We start from the raw sequence: 14,111 nt of genomic DNA, 5'->3' as shown, positions 1-14,111 counted from the left end.
TTACTACCATAACCTGTAATTCGATGACCCGCATGGAAACGTTCATCGCAAATGAAGCAGAGTCTTTTCGCCCTTCTTTCATTCGCCTCCGTGTCTGTCAATCGCCGGTATGGGAAACATCGACCGTCATTGGATTTGGGTTGACTAGGTTTAGAGCTCCCAGCTGGACGAGACAACGTCGTTTGTTTGTCAAGTGGGTTTCTAGACTTGTGAACAGCCGAGATTACCCTTCCATACGACTGTTGACTGCTACTCGAGTGTTGACCTCCACGCGATGTCATTTTTTCTCCTCCGACCTTGTTAGTGTCCCTCCTCTGTTTTCCGACGAAGTCTCTGGTGAGGACTCGCCGGACCAATCCTCGACCTTCTTGGACAGACTCACCCTTTTCTTTAAACTCCTGGGCTCAAACATTTTTACTCCTGCCCTGATCTTTGGCTTTAACCCCACCATAATAGCCAATTGCAGCACTTTTTCTGAAACCTTCGAAGCGTTTATAGCTAGAGCAATGAAATCTTTGCAATATTGTCCGTGGTGTCATTCTGGCGTAGCAGGAGCAGTCTCTCTCGCGCCGTCAAGTCATGGGTCACCAAGAAATCATCCAACACCCTTTCCTTCATCTGTTCCTAGCTTGAGAACGGGGTTCGATCGCGCTCCCAACGGTACCATGTGAGAGCTTTGCCGTCGAAACACATACGAACAGCTCAGAGTTTCTCGTCTTCCGAAAGCTCCTTCATTCGAAATATTGCTCCACACGTTGTACCCAAACCTCCTCGTTTTTTCCATCAAATAGCGGAATCTCGATCTTCCTTGTCAAAGGTTCCCCTTTGTCTGGTACATCACTCTTCACTTCCTGCAGAGCGGGTGTCGGTGTCATACTGGGTGTGAAAAGGGGGTGTGATATATCATGGTTTTTAGGTATTTTTAGCCATGATATAAGTCTTATTTATATAGTCTTTTTGGTATTTTTAGAGTCTTTTGAGTCTTTATAGGATTTAGCATGGATGGGAGCTTAATGGAGCTAAAAAGGAAGATTTGGAGCTTAATCAAGCATTGAGGCTGAGCTACGAAGTTGCGAGGCGAATTCAGAAGTCAGCATCTGGATGCAAGTGATGGTGTCGATCGATGCATCATCCAGCAGAAGAATTGGAAGTTTTCTCACAAGTTTTGAAGATTTACAAAGCTGCCCCAAAGTTTTCAGTATTTGCATCATTAGTCTCTGGACGTTTTTAGGAATATAAATAGGATTTTTGGGTCATTGTTTAGACCTAAGCTTTATTTTTCCCTGCAACTTTTGAGAGAAATCCCTGAGAGATTTTTAGAGAGCTTTTGGAGAGAGGAATCAAGACTCCTTCTAGAGAAGATTCAGAACTCCTTTTCTTCTTCTTTAATCTCTTAATGCTATCTATTTATTTCATGATTTGTGTTTTTACAATTATGTCTGAGTAGATCTGCTTGTTAGGTTTAGGGTTTCTCATTAGGAATTTCATGGATTGTTAAATTGATTAATTGTTTAGATTCATTATATTTCTTGTTCTTCACCATAGGTTGTTCCTAATGCTAGATCTTTGATTAGTCATCTGGATTTAGATCTTAGGATTATTGATTGAGATGAGAATATAATTGATTTTCCTGACAAAAACCTTTGGTGAGCAAAATTACTTTTTGCAAAGAGATTTGAATTAGTGATTTGTGAACTTCTCTAAACTTGATTTTATTGCTGGTTTTTAACTTGAATTTTGAAAAGAGATTTGGATTTTTGAGTTTTAAAACTTAGATAATATTTGCAGTGAGAACTGATTTATTTTACAATTGTGTTTAGAGTTCAAGAACGATGCTTATTTATTGAATCCTGCTTGTTTAATTAATTGATCTGATTTTCCATGATTTCCTGAAAATTTCCCTAGGCCTAGCGTTTAATCCTTCTGAATTTACATCTCTTTTATTTTCTGTTTTTGTATTGCTATTTAAATTACAATTTTGGTTTAGTATAAGTAAAAGAATATTAAATCTATTGTGTGATTTATAGTGCTTGTGGATACGATCCCTAAGTACTACAACTGATCTCTTAATTTGAGAGAGTAGCTCAGGGTTAAATTTGAGCATATCAAATTTTGGCGCCGTTTTCGGAGACTCTTTTGATTCACCATTAGATTAAAGTCTTTGATTTTGTCTAAATTTTTATTTTTCTATTTTACTCACACGCTTTTGTTTCTTTTCTCTTGTGTGTTTCAGGTACATGCCTAAGCCTAGCACCAGAAGAAATCCTACTGGTCCAGTTGTTAAGCTTACAAACCAAGAGTTAGGACAACTAGAGCGTGATAACACAAAGGCAGCCAAGTCAGCGAAGATGGCCAATACAATCATATTGAGACCTGATGAGGCTGGAGTTTTAAGAGATTGAGAGGGTCATGTGTACAACGAGCAAGGCCAGAAACTTGATGCTAAAGGACGAGTTATTCAGGGAGAACTCGTTGTGGTTAAGGATGATGCACGTGGCGTCGAGCGACGCAACGATGGCATCGATCGACGCAACCAAGAAGGCATCGACCGACGCAACATTGACGTCGATCGATGCAATGCTAGAAACGGTGTGAATGGTGCGGATTTGGATGGTAACAACCAGCAGAACCTTCAGCCAATGATTTGGAGTTGAAGCCTGCCTACTTTGCTCTTGTCGGCCAAAGACCATTCCAGAACTTGCCGCATGAGAAGCCTTTAGACCACATTGAACACTTTGAGGATAGAGTCACAAGCATCAAGGCTAATGGGGTCACAGAGGACTATCTCTATTGCAAGCTCTTCCCCTACTCTCTTGTTGGGGAAGCTTCTCATTGGCTAAGACAACTCAAACCGGGATCTCTGACAACCTAGCATGACATCAAGGTGGCATTCTTGAAATACTTCTACGATGATGCGATGTCTGATGAGCTGAGGATTAAGCTCTCCACCTTTAGACAAGGACCTGCTTAATCTTACAAAGCTGCTTGGGTGAGATTCAAAGCATACCAGAGAGACTGTCCGCATCATGAGTTCTCAGAAGTGCAGTTGATTAGCATCTTCTTCAGTGGTATTGACTGGAGGTATCAGATGGCTTTGGATGCTGCTAGTGATGGGAACTTCAAGACAAGGTACCGAGATGAGGCTGAAAAGTTGATAGAGAGGTTAGCATCAAGCAACAGTACCAAGAATGCAGACTTAGAGCGGAGAAGAGCACATGAAGGCAATGGTTCAAATCAGTTTACTGCGGTGAATGCTAAGTTGGATACAGTGCACAATCTTCTTGTGGGAAAGAAGTCTGTCCATTTTGCTGAAGATGTTGAGACTTTTGAGCCAAAGCCAGAAATTACAGAAGATGTCAACTATGTATATGGAGCTGGGTATCAAAATCAGATATTTGGTCAGAAGAATTCATTCTCAGGAAATCCAAACAGCAACTTCACTAGGACCTATGGATCTTCTTCTTACCAACCCCTCCCTCCACCCAATTCGGAGAGCAAGATGGAATCAATGATTGAGCAGATTCTTCAAGGTCAATAGAAGTTAACAGTAGACTTCAATGGAAAGATTGATTANGTCTGATGAGCTGAGGATTAAGCTCTCCACCTTTAGACAAGGACCTGCTTAATCTTACAAAGCTGCTTGGGTGAGATTCAAAGCATACCAGAGAGACTGTCCGCATCATGAGTTCTCAGAAGTGCAGTTGATTAGCATCTTCTTCAGTGGTATTGACTGGAGGTATCAGATGGCTTTGGATGCTGCTAGTGATGGGAACTTCAAGACAAGGTACCGAGATGAGGCTGAAAAGTTGATAGAGAGGTTAGCATCAAGCAACAGTACCAAGAATGCAGACTTAGAGCGGAGAAGAGCACATGAAGGCAATGGTTCAAATCAGTTTACTGCGGTGAATGCTAAGTTGGATACAGTGCACAATCTTCTTGTGGGAAAGAAGTCTGTCCATTTTGCTGAAGATGTTGAGACTTTTGAGCCAAAGCCAGAAATTACAGAAGATGTCAACTATGTATATGGAGCTGGGTATCAAAATCAGATATTTGGTCAGAAGAATTCATTCTCAGGAAATCCAAACAGCAACTTCACTAGGACCTATGGATCTTCTTCTTACCAACCCCTCCCTCCACCCAATTCGGAGAGCAAGATGGAATCAATGATTGAGCAGATTCTTCAAGGTCAATAGAAGTTAACAGTAGACTTCAATGGAAAGATTGATTATGTTTACACTGAGCTGACTGGGAAGTTTGATGCATTAAACACTCATGTCAAGAATCTGGAAAATCAAGTAATTCAGACTGCTGGGTCTGTTAAAAGACAAGAAGAACTTCTTTCTCGAAGAACGNAGTGGTATTGACTGGAGGTATCAGATGGCTTTGGATGCTGCTAGTGATGGGAACTTCAAGACAAGGTACCGAGATGAGGCTGAAAAGTTGATAGAGAGGTTAGCATCAAGCAACAGTACCAAGAATGCAGACTTAGAGCGGAGAAGAGCACATGAAGGCAATGGTTCAAATCAGTTTACTGCGGTGAATGCTAAGTTGGATACAGTGCACAATCTTCTTGTGGGAAAGAAGTCTGTCCATTTTGCTGAAGATGTTGAGACTTTTGAGCCAAAGCCAGAAATTACAGAAGATGTCAACTATGTATATGGAGCTGGGTATCAAAATCAGATATTTGGTCAGAAGAATTCATTCTCAGGAAATCCAAACAGCAACTTCACTAGGACCTATGGATCTTCTTCTTACCAACCCCTCCCTCCACCCAATTCGGAGAGCAAGATGGAATCAATGATTGAGCAGATTCTTCAAGGTCAATAGAAGTTAACAGTAGACTTCAATGGAAAGATTGATTATGTTTACACTGAGCTGACTGGGAAGTTTGATGCATTAAACACTCATGTCAAGAATCTGGAAAATCAAGTAATTCAGACTGCTGGGTCTGTTAAAAGACAAGAAGAACTTCTTTCTCGAAGAACGGAGATGGATCCAAGGCATGCTTGCAATGCAATTCTGGTGAATGAAGGAGAAAACCATGATACGACGAAAGTAGAACCAGCATCGACCGATAAACACCAGCATCGATCGATGCAACTACCATCTAGAATCGATCGATGCATCACCATTGTCGATCGACACACCCCACGACCAGCTCCGGTGTCTCTANGTGCACAATCTTCTTGTGGGAAAGAAGTCTGTCCATTTTGCTGAAGATGTTGAGACTTTTGAGCCAAAGCCAGAAATTACAGAAGATGTCAACTATGTATATGGAGCTGGGTATCAAAATCAGATATTTGGTCAGAAGAATTCATTCTCAGGAAATCCAAACAGCAACTTCACTAGGACCTATGGATCTTCTTCTTACCAACCCCTCCCTCCACCCAATTCGGAGAGCAAGATGGAATCAATGATTGAGCAGATTCTTCAAGGTCAATAGAAGTTAACAGTAGACTTCAATGGAAAGATTGATTATGTTTACACTGAGCTGACTGGGAAGTTTGATGCATTAAACACTCATGTCAAGAATCTGGAAAATCAAGTAATTCAGACTGCTGGGTCTGTTAAAAGACAAGAAGAACTTCTTTCTCGAAGAACGGAGATGGATCCAAGGCATGCTTGCAATGCAATTCTGGTGAATGAAGGAGAAAACCATGATACGACGAAAGTAGAACCAGCATCGACCGATAAACACCAGCATCGATCGATGCAACTACCATCTAGAATCGATCGATGCATCACCATTGTCGATCGACACACCCCACGACCAGCTCCGGTGTCTCTAAAGTTCCACCTGCTTCAGAGCAAGCTTATAAGCCTAAGGTTCCTTTTCCTAAGCCTAGGAGGTCCAAACAGGAGATTGAAGAAGCTAGATGCAAAGCTATGATGGACAAGGTAATGATTGAGATGCCTTTGATTGATGCTGTCAAGTTTTCTCCTGGGATTAAGCGGTATGTGAAGTGGATGGTCACCAATGGTTTGAGTCCTGAGGAAGGAGCTTTGCTAACAAAGGATGTCAGCTCAATTCTGTTGAAGCAGCCTCCACAGAGAAAGAAAGAAAAGAAGCAACAAGTGGTTGTTTCTAAGGAAGTGAGTGCAATAATTCAGTGCAGGACTGCTGAGAAGTTACCAGATCCTAGAAGCTTTGTACTTGATTGCTCTATCTCTACAGGAAGGTTTGCTCACTCACTTTGTGATCTTGACTCTAGTATTAACCTGATGCCACATTATGTTGCTGTGAGACTTGGGATGACAGATTTCAAGCCAACTATGATATCTCTTATCTTAGCTGATTGATCCAGAAGGATTCCTGAAGGTGTCTTAGAGGATATTCCAATTAAGATTGGAGATTGCATGATTCCCACTGAATTTGTGGTGTTGAAGTATGACAAAGAGCCTAATGATCCACTTATCTTAGGACGCTCATTCTTGGCTACAGCTGGTGCCATCATAGATGTGAAAAAGGGACACATAGCTCTGAATGTAGAAGATTTGGTTATGAACTTTGAGATGGACAAGCTGAGAAGGGTTCCCACTATTGATGGTCAGACATTTTCTGTGGAAATTGAATCTGATGATGATCCGATCATAGAGCTTCATGGAGACATTACTAATGGGTATGTCAAAGAGTTGGAGACTGCTGAGAAAGTGAGCAAGCAAGCTGTTAAGCTTGAAGATTGGAGTGGAGATCATCTAATCAGTACTAGAGACCATGATGAAGTTCTGATCCATGACAAGTTGCTGGTGGATGATGTTTTGTAATGGAAACACGGATAACTGAGGAAAGTTGCAGAATTGTTGAAGAGACACAAGTTGCCGACATAGCATCGATCGATGCAGCTGTTGCATCGATCGACACACCTCCACGAAAAACCGAAGATTCTCGAGTTGATTCCTTAGCTGCAAGTCCTACACCGGTTGTAAAGCTGAAATCTCATCATTCTGAAGTCCATAATCCACAGGTAAAGCCAAGGTATGCATCTCCTTCGCCTAAACTTTCTCCATTCATCAATAAGAATTTCAAAGGTGCAAAAACTGTTTTGTAGTTAACCAAGCCACGAGATTATCGTAGAGCGTTTGTTTCTTCTGTTGATTATTTTGCAAGACTTAAAAGAAAGCCAACCGTCCCTAAGTCCCGCCCTGGTCATGTTTCTCATATACTTGGCAAGTCTCATGCACCTACTGCCTACACACCCCCTTGGATGAAGAGGACATTCTCTCGGAAGCATTCATTGCCATGTTCCGATCCACCGGATGCCTGAGATCCGACACAGTCAAGCTAATGACTGAAAACAAGAGCTTAGTGGGAGGCAACCCACTCATAGGTTTTTTTTCCACTTTGAGTCATTTTTATTCTTGCTTTGAGTCAGTTTGAATTTGTATTGAATTATGAACTTCTATCTATCATGTTGCGTTTAATCTTGTGTTTGAGTGATTCTTAGCAGTGCTAACATCCACGGAATGAGAAAAACACAAATTAATCGCAGCTAACTCAGGAGTAATGTTCGAACTCTCTGCATCTGCAGAGTGCATCGACCGACACACCATCAGCATCGATCGACACAGAACATCCGGATTGGTAACATGATTTTGTTCAAAATTTCAATACTTATTCGTTTTTGTTTATTTTTATTTCGCCAATCTCTTACTTGATAACACTAGGGACAGTGTTGTTTAAGTTTGGAGGAGGCAGTTACTAACTACGTTTTTGTTTTTGAGGGTTTTAAAAAAATGGTTTTATTGAGTCAACATTTTGTTGGGAACTATGATTTTTCTTTTTAGTGTACTGCCTTGGTTGATTAATGCTGCAGACTGAATCCAGAATCCGACTAATGAAAAATCCAATGGCTGACCAGTAAACCAGTGACATTCGAATTTCCAACATAATCCATAAAAGCTTGAGGTAATTTCTGCGCTTTTCTTTTTACCTCATCAAGGAGATTGATGTTCATATAGCTTGATTCCTTGTTCATACCTGACAAGTAAGATTTCAGAAAAGATAAAATGGTACTCCTCTCCCTTATTAAAGTTTGAAATATTTTTCCTGAGAGCTTTGTTAAAAAAAAGAGAGAATAAAAGATGAGATGATTTTGATCAGTTTAGAGAGGTAGGTCAATTATTTGTGACCTCATTATTCTACTCTTGAGTCAAATGATCACACAAAGCTTGGAAACGAGGGGTAGGTAAATTATCGATGACTCCATTATTCGCCTACAACTTTGAAAAAAAAAAGATAAAAAAAAAAGAAGAAGATAAAAAAAACAAAGCAAAGCTCTAATGAAGATTAAATAGAATAAGTCTGGGGGAGAGAAAGAGTACTACATGTTGTTAAAATTATATCTTGCTTGTTATGGTATTGTACGGGAATGAGTCTAGAAGGTTCTTGACATTGATCAAATTGATGAGATCCACCGATGAAGGCTTAATGGAGGAAGTAGTGGAATTTGGTTTGAATTTGGGATGTTATGAAAGTCAACGGAGAAGTACATGGTGGTTTGATTTGGATTTATCTGCTAAGCATATGGATTATTGTTTGGATGATCATGGCAATACTTTAAAAAGAAAATGAGTTCCTGCGTTTTGCAAACCTCTTTCACAGGGCTAAGTTTATGTTTTGCTTGAGGGCAAGCAAAGGCTAAGTCTGGGGGAATTGATATATCATGGTTTTTAGGTGTTTTTAGCCATGATATAAGTCTTATTTATAGAGTTTTTTTGGTATTTTTAGAGTCTTTTGAGTCTTTATAGGATTTAGCATAGATGGGACCTTAATGGAGCTAAATAGGAAGATTTGGAGCTTAATCAAGCATTGAGGCTGAGCTACGAAGTTGAGAGGCGAATTCAGAAGTCAGCATCGATCGGTGCAAGTGATGGTGTCGATCGATGCATCATCCAGTAGAAGAATTAGAAGTTTTCTCACAAGTATTGAAGATTTACAAAGCTGCCCCAAAGTTTTCTATATTTTCATCATTAGTCCCTGGACGTTTTTAGGAATATAAATAGGATTTTTGGGTTATTGTTTAGACCTAAGCTTTATTTTTCCCTGCAACTTTTGAGAGAAGTCCCTAAGAGATTTTTAGAGAGCTTTTGGAGAGAAGAATCAAGACTCCTTCCAAAGAAGATTCATAACTCCTTTTCTTCTTCTTTAATCCCTTAATGCTATCTATTTTATTCATGATTTGTGTTCTTACAATTATGTCTGAGTAGATCTGCTTAATAGGTTTAGGGTTTCTCATTAGGGATTTCATGGATTGTTAGATTGATTAATTGTTTGGATTCATTATATTTCTTGTTCTTCATCATAGGTTGTTCTTAATGCTAGATCTTTGATTAGTCATCTGGATTTAGATCTTAGGATTATTGATTGATATGAGAATATAATTGATTTTTCTGACAAAAACCTTTGGTGAGCAAAATTACTTTTTGCAAAGAGATTTGAATTAGTGATTTTGTGAACTTATCTAAACTTGATTTTATTGCTGGTTTTTAACTTGAATTTTGCAAAGAGATTTAGATTTTCGGGTTTTAAAACTTAGATAATATTTGCAGTGAAAACTGATTTATTTTACAAATGTGTTTAGATTTCAAGAACGGTGCTTAATTATTGAATCTTGCTTGTTTAATTAATTGATCTGATTTTCCATGATTTCCTGAGAATTTCCCTAGGCCTAGCGTTTAATCCTTCTGAATTTACAACTCTTTTATTTTCTGTTTTTGTATTGCTATTTAAATTACAATTTTGGTTTAGCATAATTAAAAGATTATTAAATCTATTGTGTGATCTAGAGTCCTTGTGGATATGATCCCTAAATAACACAATTGATCTCTTAATTTGAGAGAGTAGGTCAGGGTTAGATTTGAGCATATCACGGTGTACCACGTCGATCGTGTTGGCGTTAACATCGGAAGGTTGTGTGTCTCCCTCTGTTACCCAAGAATGATGCTCCTCCCCAAACAGACGCTTCTGAATGATCTCCAAAGCGTCCAAGTTTCCCATCTGCTTCTCCATGACGTCTACCTTCTCCATTTGTTTCCTCATTTCTTTGACTTTGGTTTCGGGGTCAGCGATTTCTTGAACATCGCATTGAAGGTGCTCGGCTGATTTCTCTAGCTCCTCCATTTTCTTTGATGGCATGTCTTGTGGGAACTCCCAAGATTGACTGCTATGATACCAAATTGATAAGTATTAGAGACACAAACTTGCGAAGAATAGATTGAACTGAAGAATACTGTTTTATTAATGAGATATTGGAATACAAATTTGAGAGAACTTACGGATTCTCTCCCCCTCCCCCCCCCNTTACAAAAATGATCCAGAATCGAGATAGTCCCTCTCATCCCTCCTCACCTCCTACTTTATACTACTCTTGTCTTATTCTCCCTAATAGTCGTTGTGACCCAATGCAATGGACACGCCAGCTCACACTAATGACTCATTACCTCAACTAAGGTTACTTTATTCTTGACCATGGTGAACAGTACCAGGCTGGCAGTCTTAACCTGATCCATTCAGTCAACCCAAGACACCTCATGCCTTCTAGGTCCTTCCTCACATGTTGGATCAATTTTGGGCCTTGAGCCTTTTGCGATACGGGTACAGTATTGGTGGGTGCCTTGCTTCATACCTATGGCCACCACCATAACTCTGGCAAAGTAATATGTGACGATTACTTCTTCACACATTGATAGAGATCGATTGATTCCTTCATCTCCACCACCACCATAACTCTGGCAAAGTATTCTCCGGTCTTCATCTCCAACAGCTCAAAATTCCTTCTCAAGGTCTCTAATTGAGCACGCTGCACCCGTGAGTTGCTTAGAAGTATCTTTCAGTGTAATCGTTTTGAGAACAGTTTTATCGATTGCACTGAACAAATAGTTCTTTGCTTTGAGATCTTTCAATTTCGCTTCACCAAGTGTCTTATTCTCAGCGTCGGACAGCGTTTCTTCACTTGTTGGCTCAATAAACCCATCTCTCACCACACCCCAATACTCTTTTGATTTAAACAAGTTTTCCATGAGAAGACTCCAATGATCGTAATCTCCATCAAACCTAGGAATGCTTGGCTGTGCAAACTGCAAAGCTACTTGATTCAGCCATCTCACTCACCCTCTTACTTGTGTTTCTCTCACTCTCAATTTATAGCTCTGATACCAAATTTGTCAGTCTCATATAAAACTCAAACAAAAGCTGAATGCTTCGATATTTTATTGATAGAGATTGCAGGCTTTAAATAGCCAAAACTACAACGAGCTAAAACGAAACTTACTGAAACAAACTAAGAGAGCTAATAAATACTAGGACCACGACTAACTACTCCAGACTAGGAGTTTATTCAAACTGAAACAAAACAACCAAGACCAAGTCAAAACCCAACAATAACATATAGAGTGATCTGCAGTACTTTTATATACAACAACGCCTATGGAAATTGAGAGAGAAGAAACAAAAAAAAAAAAAGAGAACGTTTTAAAATCTCACAGCTTGAGGCTCCTCTGCTTCTCCAGCTTTCAGAAAAGCTGAAACATTAAAACACAGTTAGCTTCTCACTATCTTTCTCATTGTATTATTGCATCTATGGATTCTTAAGTTTGTTTACCTCTCTTCTTAACCTTGTTCCTAAACCCTCTTTTCCTGCTGAATGCAGTTTCCTGGACATTTAATATAACACAAGAATAAATCATCACAAGGTATTCAGAGGAATCTACTAAGGGCGATAATAAAACTGAATTAAGATCATGGGAGTTTGATAGAATCTATACCACTGGCTGACCCATCTTCACTGCTTCACGGATTGCTTCTACTAAATCACGGTTAGCCTCAGTGTATAGACTGGTCACTGTTCCATATTGCCCAGCTCTAGCTGTTCGACCTATCCTGTGAAGGAAATCAACTGCAGAACTAGCAAAATCCGCCTGCAACCAACCCCAAAGAATTTTCATTCTGGTTTTAGAGAGCTGAATACTCTGAAAATGGTGTTAGTTAGAATTCGAAAAGCAACCTGAATAACGTGTGAGACGTTAGGAACATCAACTCCACGGGCAGCTGCATCAGTGCAAACAAAGACACCGCCAGTTTCTCTGAAGTCAGCTAGTATATTAGCACGTTCGTCAAGCTTGTGGTTTTTGTGATAACGATAACACTGGATACTAGCTTTCTCCAATATATCAGCCACTGCTTCAACTGCTTCGACCGTGTTTGCAAACACCATCGTCCTCTCAGTGTTGTTGTTGTTTCTTACAGCCTCTATAAGAGCATCAACCTGTGAGTCTATTGTGACTTCAACCCATTTTTGCTTTAGTCTGCAACATAGGAAGACAATAATAAAATCTTAGTTTGAGCAGATTGCAAATTTCTTATGAACATCAAAACAATGGCTTCTAACCAACAGCTAATAATCATTTCCTATTATAATACATCTTATGTGACTTAGTCAACCATTGAAAGGGGTGAGTGATGCACAGTTCTACAACGAAGATAAAAGTGAGAACTTTTCACCTTGGACTGTTTCGGTGAAGAAAGTTTCCGCTAACCCAAACAGCATCTTGAAACATATGTTTCAAAATACCTCCAGCAGTCTTCTTCCCATTAACTGGAAGTGTGGCTGCAATGAAGATATACTGCTTGCTACGGCTATAGATCTTTCTGACTCTTCTCCAACCCTTTTTGGTATCTGATCCAGCTTCACCTTCAACACTAAGCATCTGTGCTGTATCATCAAGATACTCTGCTTCCTCTTCCTCTTCCTCTTCTTCATCCTCTTCCTCAGAAATAGACCCCTCATCGAATTCAGCATCATCCACACTCTCTAGATCAATTTGGGGTACCACGGCATTAATCTCCATTGGTTTTCCAATATTGGATGTAACCAAACGAGACACTTGTTTCTCATCAAAACGCAACATATTTATCAAACGGATAATCTGATTCTGGAAGCTTCCACATAGAAGCATATCAGCTTCATCAAAGACCTGCAAGTAATCCAAATATTCAAAACGAGATCTATAATTCCAAAATTGCTTACAAATACAACACCAACCAAATAAACCATACCACATATTTGACAGATCGAAGAAACTCCAGACGCCTATTTCTTTTCGGCTCAATATTATTCAGAAGAGCAGCAGGTGTCGAAACAATTATATCAGGCAGTCTATCTGGCCAACCCTGCAGCAAAATACAACTTCCATATTCAGCTATATATAAACAGTAACAAAGTAACAGAGCTCACATTCACATCAATTAAGGAAATGGTTACCTGAGACCCGCAAACAGCTTCAACTCTGAGAAGTGGATTACCATCCTCACCAATAAGACCATTAACCATCCGAACCACTTGTTCACACAACATGACATTTGGACACAGAATAAGAGAGAGATTCTTAAGCGGAAACGGCCTTTCCTCTCCATTCGTATTATTCTCGGAATCAAGAACGTTGTTTGTTAACCGATCAATTATTGGAGCAAGGTATCCATGTGTTTTACCACTACCAGTTTCTGCTGCAACAATAACATCTTTCCCTGACAATATCGACGGTATGCAAACAGCCTAGCAGATAAAAACACATTTCAGAACTTTAGAGAACACAGCAAAATTAACAATCAGCAAGTGATTCTCCAAGTTCCCTTTTGGGATTTCACTAAAATTTGAAAACTTTACCTGAGTAAGAGATGGTCTACCGAACCCAGAATCTTGAAGAGCTACAGAGACCTTATCAGATAACCCAAGAGACTTCCAAGAAACGGTTTGGTCAGCGAAGAACGTATCATTACCCTTTTTCTCTACTTGTGCTTCGGTGGTAGAAGCAAACCCACGAACCCATTTCCCATCAGATCGATTCAGAGAGCTTAAACGGGAAGATACAGATGAACCATAAGCGAGAGCAAACGAGACTTTGAACTTTTGGGATAAGAGCTTCGACGGTGCTGAAGAAGAGACTCCGTATAAATGAAGCACGGAGACAGAGCGTGAGAGAATCATCGGACTAATCAAAAATTCATGAAAAAAGGCAATCAGATTTTATCACGGCGGATAAGATTGGAGAAGAAACCTAATCCAAAAGGGTTTTAGGGTTTAAGCAAAATGAGATTCAGAGAAGAAACCTCTGTT

The 14,111-nt window shown here is 39.8% G+C and overlaps 1 protein-coding gene across 1 annotated transcript; it reads right to left on the bottom strand.

The window, feature by feature from the left end:
- On the bottom strand, positions 11,190–14,105 carry LOC104700748 (DEAD-box ATP-dependent RNA helicase 22). The gene is made up of 8 exons (XM_010416311.2): positions 13,662–14,105; positions 13,260–13,550; positions 13,055–13,168; positions 12,500–12,972; positions 12,003–12,303; positions 11,764–11,916; positions 11,601–11,652; positions 11,190–11,520 (listed from the first exon to the last, which is right to left on the bottom strand). Exons 1-8 carry the CDS (start codon positions 13,980–13,982, stop codon positions 11,471–11,473), a joined length of 1,755 nt encoding a protein of 584 aa, XP_010414613.1. The 5' UTR covers positions 13,983–14,105; the 3' UTR covers positions 11,190–11,470.

The sequence above is a fragment of the Camelina sativa genome, chromosome 7 (genome assembly GCF_000633955.1).
Source record: "Camelina sativa cultivar DH55 chromosome 7, Cs, whole genome shotgun sequence".
NCBI lineage: Eukaryota > Viridiplantae > Streptophyta > Magnoliopsida > Brassicales > Brassicaceae > Camelina > Camelina sativa.
This window is presented reverse-complemented; position numbering and strand designations above follow the sequence as displayed.

Coding starts and splice junctions, on each gene's coding strand:
- LOC104700748 (XM_010416311.2), bottom strand. CDS start 13,982: ATGATTCTCTCACGCTCTGTCTCCGTGCTTCATTTATACGGAGTCTCT. Junction 11,653..11,763: donor TGAAGATGGGTCAGCCAGTG/GTATAGATTCTA, acceptor TTAAATGTCCAG/GAAACTGCATTCAGCAGGAA. Junction 11,521..11,600: donor GAACAAGGTTAAGAAGAGAG/GTAAACAAACTT, acceptor TTAATGTTTCAG/CTTTTCTGAAAGCTGGAGAA.